The 26,353-nt window shown below is 45.1% G+C and overlaps 1 protein-coding gene across 4 annotated transcripts in view; it reads left to right on the forward strand.

Annotated features, from left to right (window-relative positions):
* GINM1 (glycosylated integral membrane protein 1) overlaps positions 1-26,353 on the forward strand; it is an 87,559-nt gene that overhangs the window by 55,211 nt on the left and 5,995 nt on the right. Inside the window, exons 1-3 of one of the 4 annotated variants that reach the window (XM_085855834.1) lie at positions 18,662-18,758; positions 21,611-21,667; positions 22,245-22,305. In XM_085855834.1, coding sequence (XP_085711960.1) covers positions 21,663-21,667; positions 22,245-22,305 — 66 coding nt within the window. In that variant the 5' untranslated portion in view covers positions 18,662-18,758; positions 21,611-21,662. Of the gene's footprint in view, positions 1-18,595; positions 18,759-20,785; positions 21,110-21,610; positions 21,668-22,244; positions 22,306-26,353 lie in introns of those variants that run through there. The other 3 variants (XM_085855833.1, XM_085855836.1, XM_085855832.1) reach the window with 3 other exon arrangements.

Genomic DNA, 26,353 nt, shown 5'->3' on the forward strand with positions numbered 1-26,353 from the left:
CGTATCTAGAAAGCACTCATCGAGGTGTTCAATTTGAGGTACTACATGATATGGTTCCTAAAACTTGAAAATTTGACCTTGGGGTCAAATATGTTTGACCTCAGGTGCTAACCATGAAGGTCAAGGCCAATCGCCACCAAAAATTAATCAGCTGAGCGCCAGACCATGAACTATATTCCCATGTAGTTTGAAGACGATCCGATCAAAATTACTCAAAAAATAAGGGTTTCGTCGACTCCCCTGATTTGCGACAAAGTGACCTTGACCTTTGACCTTGACCTTCAAATTTTTATGCGCTGAAAGGGACCTCTATAGGCCTCTGATATGCGAAGTTACAAAAATTTCCAATGACAACTGTGCTCTGCAGAGTGATTTATACGTGATTACAGACCAAAAAAAAAAACAACAAAAAAAAAACATATGAAGGTCAAGGCCAATCGCCACCAAAAATTAATCAGCTGAGCGCCAGACCATGAACTATATTCCCATGAAGTTTGAAGACGATCCGATCAAAATTACTCAAAAAATAAGGGTTTCGTCGACTTCCCTGATTTGCACCAAAGTGACCTTGACCTTTGACCTTGACCTTCAAAATTTTGTGCGCTGAAAGGGACCTCTATAGGCCTCTGATATGCGAAGTTACAAAAATTTCCAATGATAACTGTGCTCTGCAGAATTTTTTATACGTGATTACAGACAAAAAAAAAAAACATACAAGCTGACTAACATATCTTGCAAAACTTCGTTTTGGCAAGATAAAAAAAACTTTCAAACAACCACACAGGCCGTTCCTTCACTCTCGTAAATGATGACTGGATTGGGGCATTGTGTTTATCTACAAATGCGCATAAGAAATCGAGAAATTATTAGAATACAATAAGTCATCACTATCCGGAAGTAGTGCGTGCCCGTACGGAATGTTCACATGCATTCCACGAATTATCGCTTTCATTGAAGTAACAACTGCTGTGATACTTCCACACAGAGTTAATTAAAATCCAAATTAAAATCAACTTTACCTCCCTGTCTTTGCTTGCCATGACATTCGCTGCCGTTGATCATTGCCTCTCCTACGCCACGGGAACTATGGCGCCCTTTCCCCATCGTAACCGGTGCGGCCCGTGACGTCATCGTCGGCCGGCCGCGCACCGGCCTACGCAGCAACGTGTCCTGTCATTGGTTCAGTAAGTAAATGGCCGCAGCAACGTGTCTTGTCATTGGTTGGTAAATAAATGGCCATAACTTGGGAACCACTTGTCCGATTAACATCAAACCTTGAAAAGGCACATCCTCAGGTCCCCAGCAATATAGCTGGCAAGTTTCAATTAGATCGGACCAGTGGTTGTCGAGAAACAGCGGTCACACACACACACACACACACACACACACACACACACACACACACACACACACACACACACACACACACACACACACACACACACTGCTGGAATTATAGATAGATAATGATTTTAAAGATAATTTAAAAATCCCGAAAGTTCAGCGCTATTGAAGCAGTCTTAAACACCAACCTTCTACACCACCAGAGATAGAACATGACCAAAACATTAACACCTCCATTAATGAAGTACAGTAGATGCATTTCTGGCGTCAACTTCGTTGCCAGAGGAAGATATAACATGGAGTGGATGAGGATAGGTACTTCGTGATACTGTACAAGATGTCTACAACTAATAAATACAGCACAATAATTTTTTAAAAATCATTTATTTGTACCTACCGGTGACTTTTGGCGGAGCATCGCCATGATTACCACTGCTGCCTTCGCTCAGTCTTGCACGATATCTCAAAAAGTTGTGGACGCATTCGGACGAAACTGGGTGGACATATTGGGTGTGTGACAAGGAAGAAATGATTCAATTTTAGTGAAGATTTGAATCCGGATCCGGATATGATAATTTTTTTTAGTGATTCTTCACCATTGAGAGAGTGGGCCAAAAATGATATATAGCACGATATCTCAAAAAGTTGTGGACGCATTCAGATGAAACTTGGTGGACATGTTGGGTGTTTATTGATTCAATTTTTAGACAAGGAAGAATTGATTCAATTTCGGTGAAGATCAGGACCTGATAATTTTGTAAGTGATTCTACACCATTGAGACATCGTGCCAAAAATGGTATATAGCACGACATCGCAGACAGGTTTGGACATATTCGGATGAAACTTGGTGGACATGTTGGGTGTGTGATAAGGAGGAATTGATTCAATTTTGGTGAAGATCTGGATAGGAGAATTGTTTAATTTTTAAAGTGATTCTTCACCATTGAGAGATTGAGACAAAAAGTACATAGTACTGTATGGCATGATATTTCAAAAATGTATTGGGCCTGATATGTTCTCGTGGATCAGGCATTACGTGGTGGAGGTATGCGCTCTACCGAGTGCCCTTCTAGTTTTTCTTTGCAATCATTGGGGCTGTGTTTGTTTTTGTTTCGTTTTCCTGTGTGGTATCTGTAATTTGTACCTGTCTTTGGAAGTTTGTTGCTAAATGGATTAAGGATCCTTTTTCTGGATTGTTGTTTTCTTGTTCGTGCACAAATGTCATCCGATAGTCTGTTGAGCTTTCCACATACTCCGCTCGCCTGACACACGATGTTCTGTTCACTTGGTTAAGCTCCATCAAACCAGCTCCTCCTTCTCGTCTCAATACTTATAACCTCGGTATGCATTGGTTTTTGTACAATATCTTGTGAATACTTAGAAGTTTCCTTGCTTTGGTGTCTAGATTGTTGATCTCAAATAGTGGCCAGTAGATAATTGCACAGCTATATTGGAATACCGGCACTGCAAGTTGGTTTTTAGCTTTGGTTTTGTTCCTTGGAAAGAGGGATGACTTCAGAATTAGTATTATTTTGTGGAGGTACTCTTTGCTGATTATTTTATGCGGTTTTTTTTTTGTGTGTGTTGCAGCACTCACTTGGTCTCAGAGTGTACTATTGTCATGTCAGGCCAGATTAGATCTGTGACATGCTACAGGTACCATGTAAACCTGCACTGATCTCTTTCATGGTCTGGTTGTCAGCGACTGAACCGTCTCCCCCACCAGGCTTCCTGGTGAGGACGGTGTATGGATATGGACCCCCATCAGGATTAAAAACAAAACTTGTCAAAAAGCAGAGGAGTACCTTGTGAGCCAATGGCCATCCATATCTGGTGCCCAATTGTGTCTGCGGATGTTCTCCTGCAGTTGAGAACCTCTTTCTCGGAGGTTGGTGGCAGGATTTGCACTCTGCCCACTGTAACACACTAAATTCCGCAAAACACATAAAATACGCAAAAAAACGACTAAAAACCTACTCCACGGGAGTTTGTTGCTCCTCCTGTGATGCTGCCCTTCACAGAGCAGCTCACTGGATGATGGGATTGGGGCAAAGCCTTTGAGACCCCATTATTTGATGATCAGAGGAAAAGCATGGGGTAACATTCCCGGGTCAGATTGTACTATTGTGTGGCGGAGTGGTGCTGAAATGTCATCCACAAATGACGGTCTCCTCGGGTTAACTTGAGGCGGTCCTTTCGGGTGGGTGCCTGGAATGTCCTATCCCTAAGAGAGGATGGACAACTGTCTCTGCGATCATCTGAGCTCCAGTGTTTGAACATTGGTATTGCAGCACTCTCTGAGGTTCAGAGACCGGATCGTGGCGAGATCATGACGGGTGGTTACACCTACTACTGGTCTGGTCACTCTGATGGTTACCATGCTCAAGAAGTTTCTGTAGCTGTGTCCAATAAGTTGACACCTATGATAATTGAGGTAACACTGGTCAGCGAGCATATTATGAGACTGAGGATTCATCACTCCTTGGGTGTCATTTCCCAGGTCTCTGTATATGCTCCAACTGAGGCAAGTGATCTCACTGTGAAGGAGGCATTCTGTGCCGTGCACACATCTGTGGTTGATCAGTGCCCCAGGTGAGATAATCTACTCATCTTAGTGGATTTCAACGCATCGACTGGAACTGATAAGGATGGTTATGAGACATGTGTTGGTCCCCATGGGTCTGGAACTGTGAACCAGAATAGCACTAAGTTCCTTGACTTTGGAAGAAGTCATGGAATTAGGGTGGCTGGTTCATGGTTTCAGCACCCACAGCCTCATCGCTGGACTTATTATTCCAACACTGGTGGTGTGCAAAGGAGATTGATATGCTCATTGATGGGCACTGGAAGATGATCCAGAACTGCAGGGTCCCCAGGAGTGCTCAGTTACTCAAGACTGACCACATGCTTATTGTAGCAACTCTGAAGTTGCAGCTTAAAAACCAGGAGAATGGTACCATCCCAGCCTCAGCTGGATGTTGATAAGCTCAAGGATGAGAGGGTAGCTGAGGAGTTTGCAAACAGGTTGAGTGAGGAATTTGGGGGGAGTCTGGGTGTTTTGAGGAATCCTGAAGAGTTGTGGAGTGCTTTCAAGACTACCATTCTTGATGATGCCGTTGGATATCTTGGTACCCACCGTCAGGCAAAGAAGAATTTGTCTCCCATGGGAGACTGGATATTATTGATGAGAGTTGTAGGACCAAGCTTAACAGCAGAGCTGAGCTGTTCAGAGAGTTGAGGCATAAAACTGTATGTGCACTGTGGGTGGACAAGGAGGCCTATGTGCGAGGAATCTGTGAGGGGGTAGAGCATCACCTGTGGTCAAGTGATTCTCATCCTGCTTGAAGGGGAATTCATGCATTGCGTTCCTCAAAGCCCATCCCTCGGTGTACTGCAGTTAGAGTGGAGCATGGTGGGCTCTTGACAGGGCAGTCCGAGGTAAAGGCCCGCTGGGCCAGTTACTTTGAGTGGCTGTATCAAGCTGACCCACCAACTGTTGAGTTGGATGTCAGGGGTGTAACTGTCCATATTGCTGACCTTCCAATCAACTGTGAACCGTCTTCATTTGTGGAAACAGGTTGCTACAGTGAACCAGTTGAAAGGGGGTAAATAACCTTGATCTGTGACATCCATGCTGAAATTCTCAAGGCTGGTGGAAATTATGTACTCCTGTCATTGCATTGCAGTTCTGTGCTCTGTCTGCAATACAGGCGTCATCCCAACTGACTGGAAGAGGGGCCTTGTTGTGCCTCTCTGTAAAGGGAAGGGTGATCACCTGGACTAAAACAGCTGCCAAGGGGCGACGATGCTCTCATGCCAAGCAAGGTCTTTGCTCAGATAATTATTGACAGGGTTTGCCACCATCTGCTTGAGCATCAGCACCCAGAGCAGTCAGGTTTGACACCAAAGAGGTCGACGATTGACCGTATCCTTGCAATTCGTGTCCTCTCTGAACACAGACGAGAGTTTCGGCATGGGCTGCCAGCAGCCAATGTTAATCTCCGCAAATCATTCAATTTGGTGAATCGGGATGCCCTCTGGAGGATTATCTGTCTTCGTGAGGTGCCACCAAAACGGATAAATCTGATTTCTGAACTACACTCTGCTACTGAGAGTGCATTGAGGTGTGGTGGTTCCATCTCTGACTTATTTCCAGTTGTTGGTGGAGTTATTCAGGAGTGTGTACTGCCCCCCACACTTTTCAGCACTTGTTTGGACTTGATTCCGGAGACGATGTCAGAGAGATCAAGTTGCCTTGCATCGTTTGGGAATGTTAAGATCTCTGACCTTGATTCAGTCATCTTTGATTCAGTCATTTCGCAGATGATTCAGTCATCTTTGCAGAGTTGCTGGATATCCTTATGGGAGCCCTTGAGGTACTGAATGTGGAGTCAGAGCCACTGGGTTACTGGTTTCCTGGGTCAAAACTAAGATCCGAGCTTTCAATTACACCTTAAATGCTGCTATCTTGTCTGTACCTGTTTGTGGTGAGGATATTGAGGTCACACAGAGATTCACTTACCTTGGCAGTGATATTCATGTCTCTGCATGTTGTGAGCCAGAGGTCAACAAACATCTGGGTCAGGCCTGGGGAGTAATGGATTGACTGGATCATGAGGTGTAGCGCTGTCGGCAGGAGAACGAAAGTCTGAGTATTCAGGTCCTTGGTGCTTCTTGTCTTGCTCTATGCATGTGAGACCTGGACTCTGACCAGGGATCTGAGATGGAGACTTAACTCCTGCGGTACCAGGTCTCTTCAGAGAATCCTTGGCTATTACTGGTTCGACTTTTTGTACAAGAAGCAGTTGTTGAGAGAGATTCAGATGATATTTGTTACCTGTACAGTCCATGAGCATCAGCTGTGGCTGTATGGATATGTGCCTCAATTTTTTGATGCTGATCCTGCTTACCAAATTCTCCCAGAAAGGGAACCCCATAAGTGGAGGAGGCTAACGTGCCGACCATGTGCCTTGTGGTTCCAGCAGGTTGATTGGCATCTCAAGGAGATGGGAATGGGCAGGAATTTGCCTGGGGGATGGCCAGACAGAGGCCTCTGGAGTACCAGCAGAAAGTGGATGCAGTGGCATGCTGCTCTGGTGCATGCTCCCATACCTGTCCTGACCTGGGGGCTTTCATCATATTTCATTATATTCTTCACAGGGAGGGATCATTCTCTCTGAAATAAGGAAAGCATTTGGAGTGGAAAATGTTCCTGCAGAATTAATTTTGTACCTTGGAGGAAATGTAATTCAACTTGTGCATCACCTGTACAATCTCATGGTGCAAAGTCGTGATCTGATGACTGTAAGTTCCTTTCCCGAAGAAAGGTGACGAAAAGAATGTAAAAACGATCAATGGAAGACTGTGATCTAGAAAGGAAGTTTGTAACACAGCAAGCTTGATTTGTTAATGGAAATGGTTCGATAAATGATATTGCCAATCTTCTCATCACCTAATTGAGTAATACAAGGTGTTCAAGATGCCAGTGTAGGATATCCAGAAGCCTTGTTGATGACACACTCTAGCGTTTGACTGCGTATGGTGTGCGAGTCAAAATTGTCCCATTCTAAATCCTTTTCTATTTTTTAAACCTTTATGATGACCAAAAAACGTCAGTTCAACCTCAATATTGTGCTTGTGAACAGTTTCACAAAGAAAGAGGATGATATACTGTTGTGGATCGGGGGTCGGTGGCGAGGACGACCGCTTGATGGAGCAGTTGGGCCATCTCCCACCGAACACCGGAATGGAAAGGTCGTCACCCCGGATAACTCTGGAGTCGACGGGTCGCGAAAAGGACCGTGGTCGCCAATATTTTGACGGCGTGAGGTAGGGTCCACTTGTCTATTCCAATTTACCTAAGTACTCACGCCGTCTTGCTACCGGGGAAGCCACACCCTCGGCCGACACTGTCCGAACCGAGTCGCATGTACTGACTCGGGTCCGGCGTAACCGAGCGGGAGTTACCAGAGCCGCGCTGGACCAAATGAACAATTTACGGCACAAACAGCCTTCCTAATTCTCAAGCCCGAACCATACTGGGCCAATAAAAGAAAGCACAGACAACGAGCTGGTACATTTAACAATTGGGGTTTATTTTTAATGGGGAGGGGAGCACATGGAGCAGAGTTAAACCGACGAAAAGAAATGCAATCAATGGACAAGCAAACACTTAACGGTTTCTACTTACAGGACTGGGCCCAGGGACACACACACACACACACACACACACACACACACACACACACACACACACACACACACACACACACACACACACACACACACACACACCTAAAAGAAATGGACCTCGTCGGGTCTTTATTGGACCCTCCAGCTGAGGAGGATAGGTCAGCTGGGGGGGGGGGGGGAGGTCAGATTCCGGCTGTGCACCTGTCCGCCTTGTGCGGTTTGGTCGGTCTTGTTCAGTGTTACTCTAACCCACAGCTTTGAAGCAGCACCAAGCACCAGGGGCGAGGGATATGCGACGGATGGCAGCCAGCACGAAGGCAGACGAGACGAGAGGAACCCTTGTGCTGCGAGGATGACCAGAAAACCAGACCAGACGAAAGGATCACCAACCGGCCAGGCGAGAGCAGACCAGCGCCAGCGCAGACAGAACGCGCCGAACACTCTCCCTCCCCCTTGCGTGCGGGGCCCAGAGGGACCGCCTCTGACGTCACCTCATCCCTCATTCGATGGGGGGCATGTCGGTTGCCTTGGTGGCCTGCCTTCATTGGGCGGAGGGCGTGTCGATGTCTCCTCCCCCCCCCAAGAGGCTGCACAATAGTATATGGCGTTCTGGCTTCCCATTGGCTGGCGAGCGTCGGCCGACGCTCGCTTCTCGCTGAATGGACAAGAGGGACTCCAGGCCCTTTTTTGGACCGAAAACCAGAGCGCCAGCGACCGATGAAACCCCGCCTACGCACGTGTTCAGCATGCCAGCACGCGAAGAATGCGAATAGTGCCGAAAGCAGAGGGGGGCTGTTGCCATCGACTCCTTTGGAGGGTTGTTGGGGGATTTAAGATGTAAAAAGACCTGACTATATAATAACCCGCAGCACACACATTAAATTCCCATTAAACACAGGGAGGATTCTAACTATACACATTCTTATCGAAATAACTAAGCTTAGGGACTGCTGTCTGTGTGCAAAAGGCTTCCAAATCCGTAACAATACCATGGGTGTATATTTTCTCCAAATGTTTTCATCTTATTTGGTGAAACGACGAACCAGTGTAAAATATGTATTTGTCAAATTTGCATACATCACGAGACAACAGTACTTGGTAGAGCACATATCCCCTCCAGGTTGAACAGTTTACGTTTTGTGTCCCACTGATAAGCCGGATCTGGATCTGAACCAAAATCGAATCAGCTTGTTCTTTTCACCTAACCAACTCATCCACCTCCTTTTGTTAAAACCCATCCAAAAACTTTTGAGATATCTTGCGATGTATCATTTTTGGCCTCATCTTTCAAAGGTGAAAAATCACTTCCGAGATCAAAAATTCTCGTATCCAGATCCGGATCTTCACCAAAATCTAATCACTTCGTCCTTGTCACACACCCAACCTGCCCACTAAATTTCATCTGGATCCGTTTCCAACTTTGTGAGATATCCTGCATACAAACAAACAGACAGACAAGCTGGTAGGCGACATGGGTGGTCGCTAAATAATTGCATACTAGTCAGACAGTTTTTGACGGATCGGGCTGAAAATTTTTGACAAAGAGGTTGATTATAGTGCGCATAAAAGCGCGGAAGCTGATTTTTGATTTTCGAAAAAAATATATATAAAAATATTTTTTCGGATTTTTTCAAAAATTTCAGTCCCGTTGCGAGGCAACGGTGGCGTCCATAGCAACGGTGCTCAATAGCATACAACTTGATCTTGGTATGAATCTACCAGTCAAGTCTCATCAAAATCGGTTGAATCTTCTGGCCTCCAGAGCTGTCCATTACATACATACAGACAGACGGAAAACCTGAGACTAACGGTAGTCTAGCGACCACCCAACAGACACACAGACACAACGAAAATATTGGTCACTGCTGGCGCCCGCAAACCAACATAACCCTCCATCCAGCTTCGGTGGTGGAGGTAATAATCCAAATTTTTTTTTTTGTAAACAATCAAAAATGAAAAGAAAAACATATATACATATATACATAGATATCGTACGTAAATATGGTTTTAAATGTTGTTTCATTAGAAGTAATGCATCTTTTTATAATTCTCCAGCCCTTATGGCTGTCTGACGCGTGATATCATTCTGCTGCCCGAGGGGTGGTGAGTGGGTGGTGTGCGAATTCCGGGAGGGGGTTTGACGGAGATGTAATATTGTGTGCGTACAATATAATCAATATGTAATTATCTTAGTCGGTTTTTCCATTGCTTTCTCATTTCATGATATTGTCAAAGGCTGCAGCATAAACCCGAGAGCCCAGGCACTGAAGAGCTTCTGCCTTTCACAGCGTCCCTGCTTGAGGTATGTTGCTAGACAAAGCCAGAGGATATAGGTCTGCAGACAGCTACACAGATTGGATGACTGCATGCACCATCTCTCCTGTTGTTTAATTGGCTTCTTTCATAACCGCTCACAGCACTCTCCCTCTGGATGACATCATAGCCTAGCGACTGTTGAAAAAGCCTCTTGCCAACTCGTCTCATCAGATTACGTCATGAAATTTAACCTTCCTCATAGTTGTACAGTGCATACAAATATGAAAAGTTTCCAGTCCTACTTTCAGGATATTCTACACTTTTGACCAGGGTTTATTTTAAGGAAATTTTAGAACTGCACAAATATTTGAGGCAGGTGCCATGGCCCAGTGTTTGAGATTCTCTGGGTCTGAGAAGCATTTGTAATGGCTATTTTTTTTTTACATTTTATAGATTTTAAGTTCCTTTGTATCCTTTGACAAGGTACACAACACAGGATGCCTCACTGGAGTCTATAAAATTAGTATCATTAGCTAAAAGTATAACCGTAAATATCCAAGTGCATACAAAACGCGCAGAAATTTGGAACAGCCTTGCTAACTACTCAATGTCCCATTATAAATTTTATGATAAATATAAACTCAGTTTTTATTTTAAATTTTAGTACTGCACAAAATTGGATTTAGAACTGCACAAATTAGTTTAGAACTGCACAAGTACGGGTCTACTGCACGTTAAAATAAACCCTGCTTTTGACCTTGATGAAAAGTTGACATGAAACGTCATTTGCAAGCTAACAATGACATCAAAAATTCGAAGGGCACTTGGTAGAGTGCATAAACTCCGCCAGACTGAACTGTTGGTTTTGTATCCCACTGATAGGCTGGATCTGGATTCGGACCTGAACCAAAATCGAATCAACTTGTTCTCATCACCTAACTAACCCATCCACCAAGTGTTGTTATAATCTGTCCATAACTTTTTGAAATGTCATGCTGGACTCGGATATCGTTTTTGGCCCATCCCTCAATGGCGAAGAATCGCTCACAAAAACTTTTTTTTAACTCTCAGATCCGGATCCGGAACCGCATCTTCACTAAAATCGAATCAATTCATCCTTGTCACGCACCCAACATGTCCAACAAGTTTTGCCCGGCTCCGTCCATAGGTTTTTGAGATGTGCAAAAATTGTTTTTGGACCTATCTCTCAATGGTGAAGAATCATTTAAAATTCTAGTTTCTGGATCTGAATCTTCACCAAAATCGAATCGATTCGCTCTTGTCACACACCCAACATGTCCACAAAATCTCGTCCAAATATGTTTTTTGGCTGCTGTCGATGCCCCCGGGGCTGCTGTCGATGCCCCCGGGGCTGCTGTCGATGCCCCCGGGGCTGTTCATGCTCTAGGAGTGCGAGTACATCTCAGACTGTCTGTTCGGGGATTGTATGCTCGAGTGTGGGTCGGGCGGGACCCACCTGCGCTGGGATACTGGCGCAGGAGCAAGTCGTTCCTGGCCCTAGGTGAGCAGCCTCATGAGCCAAGGGACACAATGAAGTCCCTGGGGTGGGCGAGATGTGTGTGTGTGCGCACGTGTGTGTGTGTGTGTGTGTGTGTGTGTGTGTGTGTGTGTGTGTGTGTGTGTGCGTGTGTGTGGGTGTGTGTGGGTGTGTGTGTGTGTGTGGGTGTGTGTGTGTGTGTGTGTGTGTTTGTGTGTGTGCGTGTGTGTGTGTGTAAATTAACAATTGTTTTCTTTCAAATATGCCTCGCTTTTGTCCCAACTTTCATTGATCCGATATAGCATGTATGTAATCGATAGACGGGAAGTTTTTGCCCCACCGATTGGTCCCGCTTGGCCATAATAGGTATTGAGGTGTGGACCCTAGCTCAGGTAGTTGTACCAACGAGTAGGTGATGCGACTGTGGACATGAGGACCCTGCTCAGTGTAATTGCTTTTGTCGGCATCTGTGGTTGCTTCATAACCTGTCAGGCCGTGGAGTTATCTGTGGTCCGGGAGCCTGAGGGTCGGAAGTGGCGGTGGGTCCAAGTATGCACCTCGTGAGCCCAGCACGTGTGCTGATACCAGAACAATATTTTTGGCAAGTCGGCACCAACACTCCATGGTGCGCACAAGTCTGTGACGAGACCCCATGATGCGCACAAGTGTGTGACGAGACCCCATGATGTGCACAAGTCTGTGACGAGACCCCATGATGTGCACAAGTCTGTGACGACACCCCGTGGTGCGCATGAATCTGCGGTGAGACCCTGTGGTGCACATAAGTCTGAGGAGACCCTGTGGTGCGGATAAGTCTGTGACGAGACCATGTGGTGCGCATAAGTCTGTGAAGAGTCTCTGTGGTGTGCATAAGTCTGCGACGAGACCCTGTGGTGTGCATAAGTCTGCAACGAGACCCTGTGGTGCGCATAAGTCTGTAACAAGTCCCTGTGGTGCGCATAAGTCTGCGACGAGACCCTGTGGTGTGCATAAGTCTGCAACGAGACCCTGTGGTGCGCATAAGTCTGCGACGAGACCCTGTGGTGCGCATGAGTCTACAACGAGTCCCGTGGTGTGCATAAGTCTGCAACGAGACCCTGTGGTGCGCATAAGTCTGTAACAAGTCCCTGTGGTGCGCATAAGTCTGCAATGAGACCCTGTGGTGCGCATAAGTCTGCGACGAGTCCCTGTGGTGCGCATAAGTCTGCGACGAGACCCTGTGGTGTGCATAAGTCTGCAACGAGACCCTGTGGTGCGCATAAGTCTGTAACAAGTCCCTGTGGTGCGCATAAGTCTGCGACGAGACCCTGTGGTGTGCATAAGTCTGCAACGAGACCCTGTGGTGCGCATAAGTCTGCGACGAGACCCTGTGGTGCGCATGAGTCTACAACGAGTCCCGTGGTGTGCATAAGTCTGCAACGAGACCCTGTGGTGCGCATAAGTCTGTAACAAGTCCCTGTGGTGCGCATAAGTCTGCAACGAGACCCTGTGGTGCGCATAAGTCTGCGACGAGTCCCTGTGGTGTGCATAAGTCTGCAACGAGACCCTGTGGTGCGCATAAGTCTGCAACGAGACCCTGTGGTGCGCATAAGTCTGTGACGAGACCCTGTGGTGTGCATAAGTCTGTGACGAGTCTCTGTAGTGTGCATAAGTCTGCGACGAGACCCTGTGGTGTGCATAAGTCTACAACGAGTCCCGTGGTGCACATAAGTCTACAACGAGTCCCGTGGTGCACATAAGTCTACAACGAGTCCCCGTGGTGTGCATAAGTCTACGACGGGTCCCCGTGGTGCACACGAGTTTGTGACTGTTACATTTGACTGTCTCCACCTTTAGCTCAAGAAAATTCTGTTGAAAGTGGCTCACATGAGTTTATATGTTTCCACCTTGCTCTCCTGCATTCAACAACAAATGTCTTCATTCTGTATCGCTCGCCTTCCTTTCCCTCTTGTGCCGTGCTCATTGTGATCTCAGACAGCAATGACAGGGCTATTTTACTCCACCATTCTGCACACATCATGGTATGTGTCTCGTTCATGTAACAAAACTATCAATCAGTTATAATCAAATGAAAGACCAAGAAGGAACCCGAAGAAGTGAAGAGCAAAGACGGAGTCATCAGAAGGAACCTGGAGACGATTCGGGTTTCAGCCGCACCTCCACTACCCTCATACTCATCCAGGCACAGCCAAGTGAGCCTTACAGAAAAGAAAAAAAAATCTGCAATAATTAACTTCTCCTTTGACAGATAGATAACGAAAGAGAGGAATAGATAGTAAACGAGATGAAAGAGAAGAAAAAGCAAGAATTAGAATGAACAAAGAAAATTATGAAAAACAGTAAATTAGGCAGAAATGTGAAAGGAACAAACAGAAAGATGTCATGAAGAACCCAAATAAAGAGATTTCAGCAGTTACTCCCCAGACTCAAACTTAGCAACATGGACAAGCTACCGGAGGTCCATCGTGGCCCGTCTCGTGTTGAGGGCATACATCGAAAACCATTCAACGGAGGAAATTGAAACTTTACCATTTGATGACGCGCACATTACTTGGATGACTGATGCCACCTCAGAACTTACATAGTGAATTTAACAAAGCCGAATGCCCAGAGACAATGTGACTTCCTTGCGTTCGAAATATAAAAACACAACAGTTGGCTCTCACCAAGTCTTTCTCAAGACTGCGTGGGGTAAGTATTCCATGAATACCATGTTTCTTCATGCAGTCCATGGAATTTTTCGTACCAGCCACAAACAACACATTTCAAAACTGTCAATCTTCTTCCTTCTTTTCTTTTTCAGTCCATGATTCACATCTATACATTGCAACTGGAAATGCCAAACCCTTCTCCAGCCTCTTCTTAGTTTGTTTTATCACATCTTTGTTTTTCCAGATCATTGTCAATGCTCACATTGATGTTCTCCAAATCACTAACCATCTATTAATCTCTCCTCCACATTCTCCACTCACTTCAATCTTAGAAACCAGCAAGATGAAATTTCCACTATTTCCACGTGATCGGCTCCCAATCTGAACACATGGATCTTCTCACTTGACAAGATTTGAGTCTTTTTAGGTTGAAATAAAGACCAGCTTTTTCACTTTCCTTCTTCACTCTCTGCAGTAGTTTCATCAATCCCTCTTTACTTTCCACCAACAGAGTGGTATCATCAGAATACCTTAGAGAGTTGATTCATCTTCCTCCAATCCTGACTCTATGTCATCCAAATTCGATTTCCTTCTGATATACTCCCCATACATATTGAACAAGTAATAGGAAAGAATGAACCTCTGAAAACCCCTTTTCCAATTCCAAAACCATTCTATAGAATGAGTCATAAGTCCCAGGACACGGTTTTAGCGTTTTTACCCCATCATGGAAACATAGGGTATAAAATGTTTTAACTCCAGGTGGGGGAGGAGACGTTTCAATGATATGATACTTCATTCAACATTCAAACAACTACATGATTATTTGAAGTAGGACAGCCAACTCATAAAACTTAGTATGATGGATGTGTATGTTTCGTCACCACAGGCCCCTTAGGGGCCATTTCTCAGGCCCCTTAGATCCCAAGCCAGCCACCCAAACCACGAAGCCAAAACCAGGCTAATGACTCAGAGACTCTGCTATAATTATAAGTTAATCTGTTGTGTAAGTGTCCGTGCTGCTTCTACCACCACCACCATCACCACCACCACTTCCGATTCCCAAATTACATATCTGTATGCTTGATCCAGCTTGGTTACTAATCCCATCACCTGATCACCAAGAGTTCCCAGACCTGCAAGGAAACAAATCTATAGGTTAAATCAGTGATCTAAAACTTTAAGATTAGAATATTGGAATCACTGATTGCGTTTGTACTCGTCCAGGACATGATGTTTCATCATACTCAATTCCTTAAAAATAATATACTGAGAGCAGAAGCTGGCCAAATAAGTTAGCACAGGGGAGCAACAGACTATCAAAATTACATGCGTCGTGAAATACATCTACACTGCATGGATTTACCTCCTGGTCCTAAAATATTGCACAAATTGATCTCAAGTGGAAGTATTAATGCATAGAAAAAGTATTATTTTTCGTTATTAATGTGTACAGGTCACTTGATTAAGCATTTATGTAATAATTCTTCATTAATTAGTTCATGTGGCAGCAATGCTTTCATTACATATGCTACATTACATATGCTTTCATTACATATGCTACATGTCGAGGTTACCCTGGAAAAAAAACAAAGTTGAAAACAGTTACAAGACCGGACCTCACCATTTTTAGGGGGTGTCACTAACGACCTGAAAAAAAAAAGTTGTGAAGAAAGAAATGACACCATAATTTTTCCGAATCAGGACATTCCTCTACAAAATTAAGTATGGTCCCACGCAAATTAACATGCAAATCCCACGGGACCTCATTTTGCTACATAACACCCTACACTATCCAGCATGCGCCAGAGCAGCGCGTCGCTGCGTCCACTTTCCGCCGGTACTCCAGGGGCCTCCGTCTGGCCATCCCCCAGGCAGATGCCTGGCCCATCCCCATCTCCTGCTGATGATGGTCAACCTGCTGCAACCACGAGGCATGTGGTCAGAACCATTGGCCTCCTCCACTCACGAGACTCCCTCACTGAGAGAATCTGGTGAGCAGGATCAGCGTCAGGAAAATGAGCCACATGTCCATACAGCCGCAGCTGATGCTCACGGACCATGCAGGTAACAAATCTCATCCGAGTCTCTCTCAGCAACCGCTCGTTGGACACAAAGTCCGACCAGCGATAGCCAAGGATTCTCCGAAAAGACCTGGTACCAAAGGAATTAAGTCTCTGTCTCAGATCTTTGGTCAGAGTCCAAGTCTCACATCCATAGAGCAAGACTGGAAGCACCAAGGACCTGAAGACTCGGAGTTTCTTCCTCCCACACAGGTACCGGCAGCGCCACACCCCACTATCCAGCGAATCCATGATTCCCCAAGCCTGACCCAGACGTCTATTGACCTCTGACTCACAGCCAGCAGAGACATGAATATCACTGCCAAGGTAAGTGAATCTCTCCACGACCTCAACATCCTCACCACAAACAGGCACTATCCAATGAACTCCAGTGAACTGTTGTTTAACTCCAGTAAAACTCAAGTCTGTGAGTTATCTCCATGACAGTGTAAATAGTGAGCTGCCAGGCAGGGAAGCGTCGTCACCCTTCCATTATTAAAGCCTTCCTCAACGCCAGTCCCCCGAGGGGGAGGCCCAAGGGCCCAATCGTGGTGTGGGGAAAAATGATTGGGTTAGAAACTTTTGATTTAAAAAAAAAAGCCACGCCTCCACGACTGCTATTGGTTGGACAAGCAAATAAAACAAAGTTCATGATGTAAAAGTACAAACAAATTGGCACCTCTGAAAATTACACCACAGTATCAATCGCTTGGTATGTTGCTTGGTAAGCTGCTCGGTACACCGCTTTGCAAGTCGCTTGGTAAGCTGCTTGGCAAGCTGCTTGGCAAACAGCTTGAAAACGATTGGTGCTTATTTCTTTAATTGTACTGTCACAGAGAACGATATTGAGACGTGCATTTCATACTTTTATTGTTACCTTCACATTCTGCGAAAGGTTATGTTTTGGTCGCTGTGTATTTATTTATTTGTGAATATGTGTGTTTGTTTGTTATTCGCATAACTCAGAAAGTATAAAACCGAATTGCATGAAATTTGGTGGGATGATTCGTGAGTATCCAAGGACGATTTGATTAGATTTTGGGAGTGATCGGGTCAAGGTCAAGGTCATGAAAAGGTCAAAAACACACTTTTGAGCATAACTTCCTTCATAATACAGCTATTGACATGCAACCACCGCCATATTGTTGCATGACGAAATACCTTTCGGGTGCCTCGTGTCAGATTTGACGTGACGTCATCGGAAGTGTGTCAAAATGACGTCACAAGATGACGTAAATTTTCAATTTTCGACCACATCAGTTTTGATCATACCGTTTGGTAGAACTTACCTTAAGGACGTCACACACCAAATTTGACGTAGATCGGACTGACCGTTATGACGTCATTGACGTTTGAACATGACGTTTTTCAATTGTGGCGAAAATGTCCTGATATTTTATTTTCAAATATCGATGTAATTTATAAAGGAAAGTCTCCCAAATCCAGGCATTAGGATCAGTACCAAAATATCTGTTTATTGATGTACAGGTTTTGCCAATTGACACTGTAGTCAAGGTCAAGGTCACACTCAAGGTCAAAATATACTTGTAGGCATAGCTTCAGATCTAATAGAGCTATTGACATGAAACCAACGTTAAAACGTTCAGTGAACTTAGAGCTTTCAGAATGGTAGTCCCCGATTGGACGTGACGTCACCGGGAGGGCGTCAAAATGACGTCAAAAGATGACGTCATTTTTCAACTTTTTAATTTTTCAGTCTTTATCATTCCATTTTATTGGATTGCCCTCAAGGAGGTTACACACCAAATTTGACGTCAATCGGACTGACGGTTGTGACGTCATGGACGTTTTAAAGTTACATTTTTCAAATGTGCCCGGAAAGAAGTTGCGGCGGCGAAGGTATGCGCTCTACCGAGTGCCCGTTCTAGTTACTTATACTTTTCATCGAAATTCTTGAAAATCTACAAACATGCAAAACTCCACCACACCAACCCCCCCTCCCCAAAATGCACAGTGTAAGGTCCATAGATAAGCTTGGTGGGGGGGGGGGAATCCCCCTTCTGACTGACTATTTATTTATTTATTTCACTCTTCATATAGGCGTCTCTGTACCCGCTGCGAACACAATCAGTTGTTGTCACAAGAGGATCGAGTAAAACTGAAAACGACGGCCTGGACAGCAACAATCACGTGTTTTGAAAGATCCCTCTTCGCATGTTTTACTTCATTTTACATCGTTATTGACACTCACAGATACACATGCAATACGTTTGTCAGGTACAACAAGCCGTATTGTCTTTTGATGAAATCCATCAGCGAAGCGACGGGAGGCACGGCCTCGTATCTCACATTTGCTTCACCCTCCAATTTCCTCATGATGTCACAGATGTTTTCCATGAACAATTTGTTTATAGAGCGCTCGCCAAGCGGCTTAAGCACTCAAACAAGCACTCCAACGAAACGGTTCATAAGGAACGGCTGGCTTGGCAAGCGATAGTAAGCTGATTGGTAATGGAACACACCCCTGGGCGAGACTGAAAAAAATCTAGTTAACAATAAAAAAAATAATAATAATAACTAACCAGCGTACCTCACAGAAAATCCTCCCACTGACGTCATCGTCGCTAACTCCTCCTTCCTACCGTCCCACCCACCCCACCCCATACCATACCATACCGACATCCGTGCCAAAACCGCTTTTCTCAGGTGCAATGGCGGTTTCTCTGTTTACCTTCGTTCTACTCGCGCTGATCGCATCCATCGGCCCTGGACAAGCTGCAGAAGGCACTCAGGTGCTTTATTTTTCTCCGATCTTATCATAATTGTCTGTTGCCACTCGTTCTCTTATCTGCGGGCTCGTTGGCTGTTTAGCCCAATGAACGATATCATTTTCCTAGCTCCCATTGGGCGTTTCGCGCATACGAGGCCCTACCACTTGTCTAGCCGAGATCGTAGGCCTCTTCGGCCTAGCGGGGCCTTTGTCGCGAACCGTTATTTCATTCACAAACGGGACGCGTCTCAGCCAGATTTGGACGACATCGCTTTTTTTCCTCGAGATCTGAATGATCCGTGTTGTTTGTGTAAGATTTGACGATTTTAAATGTGATATTTATTTATTACGATGCGAAATGCCTTCTTGGGAATTGAGTGTGCTGGGTATCATCTCCCAGTGTGCAATCTTCCCGTGTGATCGAGGTCGTGCTGACGGCGATGAACGTTTGTTTGCGTGGGTTAGTTTGAAGCCATCAGTTCCGGGTTCGAGTACCTTCTGATGGTTGTGCAAATAAGCCATGTACAGTACGGTCGTGAGATCTGGTGTCATGGTAGTGAAATGGTCAGAGCGTCCACTCTTGAGTCTGGGAGGTCAGTGGTTCAAACCCTGCTCGAGTCGAACCAAAGACTAAAAATGGTCCGTGCTGCTTCCAGACTCGACTCTCAGCATTTAAAAGGGATAGAGCACGGACAAACCACCATAGGTTGGTAACCATTCCGCAGGCTTAATGGGCCGAATGGCTGTCTCATACCTTGAAGTTCCTTGTATTAAAGGGAACTATTATGATTTTTTTTTTTTCATTATCATTGTTATCTTTTAGTTTGAAAACTTTAAGACGTTTTTATGAAGTCCTTTCCCCGCAGTTGATTATTTGCTGGTGATGCAATGAACAGATTGTGAAACTATTTTGGCATCATGTCATTTGTTGGTTCAAAGCAAACTAGCAAGTTTTATCACCAGCTCATTTTACTTCCACCCCTCCTCACTTCAACCCTCCCCCAAACTTTCTTCCACCCTCCCCCAAACTTTCTTCCACCCTCCCCCAAACTTTCTTCCACCCTCCCCCAAACTTTCTTCCACCCTCCCCAAACTTTCTTCCACCCTCCCCCAAACTTTCTTCCACCCTCCCCCAAACTTTCTTCCACCCTCCCCCAAACTTTCTTCCACCCTCCCCCAAACTTTCTTCCACCCTCCCCAAACTTTCTTCCACCCTCCCCAAACTTTCTTCCACCCTCCCCCAAACTTGCTTCCACCCTCCCCAAACTTGCTTCCACCCTCCCCAAACTTTCTTCCACCCTCCCCCAAACTTTCTTCCACCCTCCCCCAAACTTTCTTCCACCCTCCCCCAAACTTTCTTCCACCCTCCCCAAACTTTCTTCCACCCTCCCCCAAACTTGCTTCCACCCTCCCCCAAACTTGCTTCCACCCTCCCCCAAACTTGCTTCCACCCTCCCCAAACTTGCTTCCACCCTCCCCAAACTTGCTTCCACCCTCCCCAAACTTTCTTCCACCCTTATTGTTCCACCCACCTTACCCCCCCCCCATCTCGTTCATTGTCCCCCCCCCATCTCGTTGATAGTTCGAACTTTTCTTTCTTTCTTTCTTGTGTCATATTTGAAAAGGTCAACTTATCATTGAGGATATGGAGGGGTCATGAAACATTTATTCAAACATTGTTTATACTTCATGGTAAATTTACTCCAGACATATCGATATCGTGGACATCGTGCGACGTGTTTACCGCAAGGAATTCTGGGTCTGGGGGGAAAAGATGGTGGTTCAATCCACCGCTAATGGTTTCCATGAGATGGCTGCATTACTAACTGATCACTGATCAGATGTGGCTGATGTTGATTCTTCTGTGGGAAGCTCAACCACAACAACCACCTCTTAGGATCGTTTTTTTTGTTGTTGTTTTTTTCTTTGGTATACAGGATTGAGGCTCATGGAAGGGAACAAAATAGAAAGGGGGAAACGTCAGCAGAGTGAACGTGAGATGAATGGGAGGGGGAGGACACATGGGGGTGAACAAGCTGCACTGCAGCTGAATGAAACACAGCAAGAAGAGGAAGGGTAAGGTGGGGATGAAACTGCAAAGGGAAAAACTAACCGACAACGAACAAGCAAAAATCACAATGCCCTGGAAAAAGGGAGTGCTTGGGAATGGGGTCATTTGGGGTAGAAGAGGTCATGAGTATGGATAGGGGATGATCTGCGATGTTGGTGAACAGCTGTCTTGAAGTCCTGGAGGGAAGAATGGGACTCAACAGATTGGGGGAAGTTGGTTTCACGGGCGAGAGAAAAGTGGAACTAATGAGGAGTTGAGCAGTGAACTTGGAGTAACAAGAAGTTCTCTTGGTTCCAATGCAGGTTGGTGTGCAGCAGTTTACTTTAGTCATGTTTTTAAAGATAAATACGAGAGTTTTCCTCGTCAGGTTATCATGCAAACAGCACCTGGAAACAAAGAGCGTGGATCGTCACTCCCCCCCCCCACCCCCCAAATTTTCTCTGGAATTCCTTGTAACGGTAAACATCTGACCTCGATAAGGGATAGGTCCATTGTATGTACTTCATGCATCTGACGTCGTCGTCTTGTGGCGTGCTTATTGCGTGTCTACTTTGTGATCCCTATCCAATTGAGCCACGATACGACTTCTTTACTGGCACTGTCAGTTGAGGAATGACAAAGATTGACCCTTGTCCCCAATTCCCCCAAAACATCTGCAATTCCAATTTGAATGGTTCTCTTCCACTTGCCTTGCGCTGGCATCAGACGATCAACAAATCCTTCACGGATGTTTACGATTGTTTAATAATCATTAAATGTGATGCACCCCTTCCCCCCCCTTTCCTCCCACCCACCAATCACAGACAAGTGTCACCACGAAGGTTACAGTGCAGACGGTGAATTCCTCTAAACAATATGAGGTAAGTGTGATTTACATTCAGCCATTTTTTTTTTTTTTTTATAATTTAATTTCCAGCTCCGTGTTTGTTTGCCGAAAAGCAAGTCTGCATTCCTTCGTCGATGCACATTACATCCTCCATGGTTCCGGTTTTATGTACGGCGTCCTGCTTTGTGGACGACTGAGGAGTGACGAGCGGTTTTGAATGGGAAACGTTCCAAATTATTTTCTTGGTGGCTTGAAAAGGGATTGCACGTCGACTCGGATCGCTCTACGTCGTGGGCAAACTAACTCCAGATGCTAATTTACGTCTCAAATGTAGAGCTCGTCACCTCGAGTTCCAACAAGTGGGGGAGGGACGAGGGCAGGTGGTGGCAGGGACGAGCAATTTGATGTTCCTTTTAGATATTATTCCGAGTCATTATTCAAACCCAATGGCTTGCATTTCCGAAACCTCACTTCGCCTTTTATGTGAAAGCCCTGGATATCGTTGTGGCTGCATGTTGTTTTTTTTTTTCTTTCTTTCTTCTTTTCTTTAGCTGCAGGGAATTGAGCACAAAAATAATGATGCAATTATCAGTGGTCGTTTGTGTCCGCAGCATGTCTTCGCACGGCTCGTCAATGCACATCTGTTACCGACGAGGCAGGTTGATCGTCATGGTTGGTATCGCTATCGGGCACGTTGCTTTCCACTGCGGTATTCCATGTTATTTATTTATTGATTTTATTTTCCTTGCTTTGATGATTGTAAATTTTCGTGGAGGGTTTTATTTATTTATTATTATTCAATTTTTGTATCGCAGTATTGTACCACCAATTCTCGTCTCCTACGGTACATTGGTGATCATCCCAATATGGCTGAACATATTCGACGTGTATCTCCAGAAGGCTCTGATGGATAGCGATACCAACCCCTTTCTCCCAACGAACTCATCCTCCTGTGGTCACAGGGCTGTACTCTTCACTAATGGGGCTCATTAATTTGATTAGAGGCATTCTGTTTGATTAAAAAGCCACGCTGAAGTAATTTTTCCAAGCATTAAATTTGTCATGCATGAACAAAAATAATAATAATAATTAATAACTAGAACGGCACTCGGTAGAGCGCACACCCCCGCCAGGCTGAACAGTTTACGTTTTGCATTCCACTGATGGGCCGGATTTGCATCCAGACCTTAACTAAAATCGAATTGGCTTGTTTTTGTTACCTACCAAAGTCATCCACCTTGTTTTGTCATCGCCCATCAATAATATTTAAAATGTCATGCTATATATAGTTTTTGGAGACGTCATTCAATGATGAAGAATGACTTGGAAAAAAATTCGAGAATCCGGATCCATATCTTCACCAAAATGTAATCGATTACTTATTGTCAGACACCCAACATGTCCACCAAATTCGTCCACAACTTTTTGAGATATCCTGCTCACAGACAAGCCATACGGGTGAAAACATAACCTTCGGCGGCAGAGGTAATAATAATTGGAGGCCCAGACTCTTGACAGAGCTTTTGGGCGATCACGACGAGTGGCGAAATGTATCGAGGCGAGAGCGAACCGATTCCTGGTCAGATCGCCATTCCGATACGGAATTGTCGACTGATTTGGGTGACGACGAAGGATACCCTGGGAGGTTTAATGACACACCAATAACCATTGCTGGCAGGTGTGTCCTCCAGCTTAATGTCCATCCCACGGACGGCGCAAGTTGAGGCCTCGTCCAGCCTGCGAAACAACAGGTTGGTAGTTTCTAGCTGGGTCGGGATTCAAACCCAGCGTGGAGGTGAGTGCACACACCTCTAGGCGATCTTGCCAGCCTTCATGCAGGAGTAAATTTGGAAATGAAAATAAATAAATACAAACCTTTTCTTTCCCTTACTGATTACCAAGTCAACAAGCTCTTCCTTGATCCTTGATCTCTGAGTAGAGGTAAATAAAAGCTGATACCTGACATGACAGTGTATGGTACAATTTGCTGCCAGCAATGTTACAATGGTTATACCGTGACCCGGAAAAGCGGTCTGTCCCTGTTCACGGTACAGGTTGGTTTCATTATAAGGTTGAAGGGGGAGGGTGAGTTAGTGAGACATTGATAAAGGTGAACTAACTTTCATTTGCTTGGAAAATGATAAATATGAAAGCTTTTAAGAGAGGTGTTGGGGTTGGGGAAAGTGAACAGATTCTTTTCGAATCCCTTGTGTATTTAACATTAAGCTATACCTCAGTGTTTCTCAACCTTTTTTGTCCCACGCCCCACTTTGATTTTCAAAAAAATTGTACGCCCCACCATGATTGGAGACACAACAGTATACACTACATATGTATTCAAAAGGCTTTATTAAAACTTTATTGCAAATTTTATTCAATTGCTACTCACTTCAATGGGAGCCCTGCCCTTGACGCTGGCTACAGATTTGTTTGATTCGAGGAACCAATTTTGTCAGTTTCAGCCTTAAATCACCACGTTTCGTGATTTCCAGTCGATTTCTCTGAGCTTGCAGCAAATCGGTCACAACACTAAATCCACATTCGACTAAATAAGATGATGGAAAATTTATCAATACTTCCCTTGCCAAAGTAGTCGAGTTTGGGTATTTCTTTTCGCTCTCTTCAGACAGCCACATCATGGTTCCTTTGATCTTGAAAAGAGTTTTGAATCCTCGTGCCGCACCAAAATATTGCCACGCCCCACCTTGAGAAACACTGCTATACCTGAATGTGTAAAACTCCAGGTGAGGCAAATATGCTTGGACTATGGAACTACAAGTTTCTTTTAACCACTTCTTAGAGTGTGGGTTTTCCTTGTGCTTTTTAACGGAGGAGTTTTACGCTGATAATGAACAGATGAGTCATTTGTTAAATTGCAACTGAAGGATGTTGTGTTCAAATTAATGAATATGTTGTGAAAGTTCAGAATGGTGTTTCACTCCTAACGTACGGATGACACGGTAATTTGTGTGGTATCCTCATCCCCCCCCACCCCGCCCCTCATGGTGTCGGGTTTAACCTTGAAGAAGAACATAAGATTTATGATGCTGTTAAATCATTTTGGGATTTAATATTGCAATTTCTTTTTTCACAACATAACCAGTTCTACGTTTCTTTTTCAGCATCAGGAACATGCATCATTTTTCTTGATGGATGCTGTAACCAATTTCTTTTTGTTTTGTTTTTTCTGGAGTCCAGCTTCATGGAAGAGCTAGTACACTGAACGGATCAGAACGTAACGTGACGTAACAGTATAAAGGGTGGGGGCACCAGCCTTCATGCAGGAGTAAAGTCTGCCTCGAGGAAAACTTCTTTGTTGAAGGACAATATAGAGGCAGACTTGAATATGCTGTGAAGGACAAACAATGGGTGTGGAGAGGAATGGGGGACAGGAGAGGATGCATGGGGTTGACAAGATGGATACAGAAGGCCAGGAGGGAAAAACTGTAAACATGGAAGGGGATGAGGGAAGTTAACGAGTGTAGAAAAGATTACAGTTTTGGATTGGGTGTGATCTGAGATTGTGGTGAACAGCTGTCTTGAAAACTTGGAGGGAGGAAAGAGACTAAAGAAAATGTGGAAGTTGGTTCCACAGAGTGGGGGGGGAGGGGTAGAGAGGAATGAATGAGTGGAGGTGAGCAGTGATCTTGGATTTTGGGAGTTTCACCAGAAGGGGGTTGATGGTGGGCCTCATGCACCCTGCAGAAACCTGGAGGGACAGAGCAGAGTGGGCAAAAGCAAGAGATGGTGGAAGACAGACCACTGATCTGTCTGCAATGTGAAAATGATCGGCTCACAGAGTCGGCTTCATTGCGGGAGAGTCCAATGATCTTGAAGGCCTTTGTTTCCACGGCATCAAGCTAAGCTAGATATGAGGCAGGGGTTCCAGCCCATAAGGAAAAACAGTACTCCACAAGCTGTGGATACAGGCTTTGTAGTTGGATAGGAGTTCAGATGTGCCAAGGAAGGACTTTGCACAATGGAGGATGCCCAGTTGGTGGCTGGCTTTGGAGGCCAACTTCAAAATGTGATTTGACCAAGAAAGATCATGGCTGGTCGTGAGACCCAGGAGTTTGAATGACTGAACTTTTTCAAGAGGATTGTTAAGAAAGTAGATTGGAGGGTTTGCATGATGGTCTTTTCTGAGAGAGATGGTGAGAGTGAGATTTATCAGGATTGAAAGACTTACTCCAAGTGTTTAACCAGCTTGTTCAACCAGGAACACATTATGCAACGCCACTTGAGCCACGACGCAACATTCTCATTCGCTAATTGAGGCCCCGGATTGCAAGCTAAGGCATTCTGTCTGTCGTCGACTACTTCGTCCTTTTGCCGACCCGTTTAATTGTTCCTGCCGTCGTGTTTTGAACGTTGACGTTTGCCGGCATTCTTATTCTCTTAACCGCCCCAATTTCCATCAAACAGCATCGATGAGGGTCCAGTTTTCCTCCTGGTTTACGTCGGTCATTTGTCCGGCGCATGATGAAGCAGCTGCCTTTCTCGTGTCGTCACAATCCACTGGGAACAAGGATCCTCCACATGCTGAGACCGTGGGACTTGTAGGGAAAGTCAGTTTGGGCCACCATTTCTAGATTTGTTTATACATGAAAATGATCTCGTCAAACTGGTAGGATGACATTCCTGCCATTGCAGATCTTTGTCTTCATTCCTGGACGAGGCTGCACAGTGTGATCACGTGGTTGCGGCGGTTTATGGGTTT

This window comes from Eptatretus burgeri, chromosome 15 (genome assembly GCF_056783735.1).
Source record: "Eptatretus burgeri isolate ZD-2024b chromosome 15, Ebu_testis_v1, whole genome shotgun sequence".
NCBI classification, from domain to species: domain Eukaryota; kingdom Metazoa; phylum Chordata; class Myxini; order Myxiniformes; family Myxinidae; genus Eptatretus; species Eptatretus burgeri.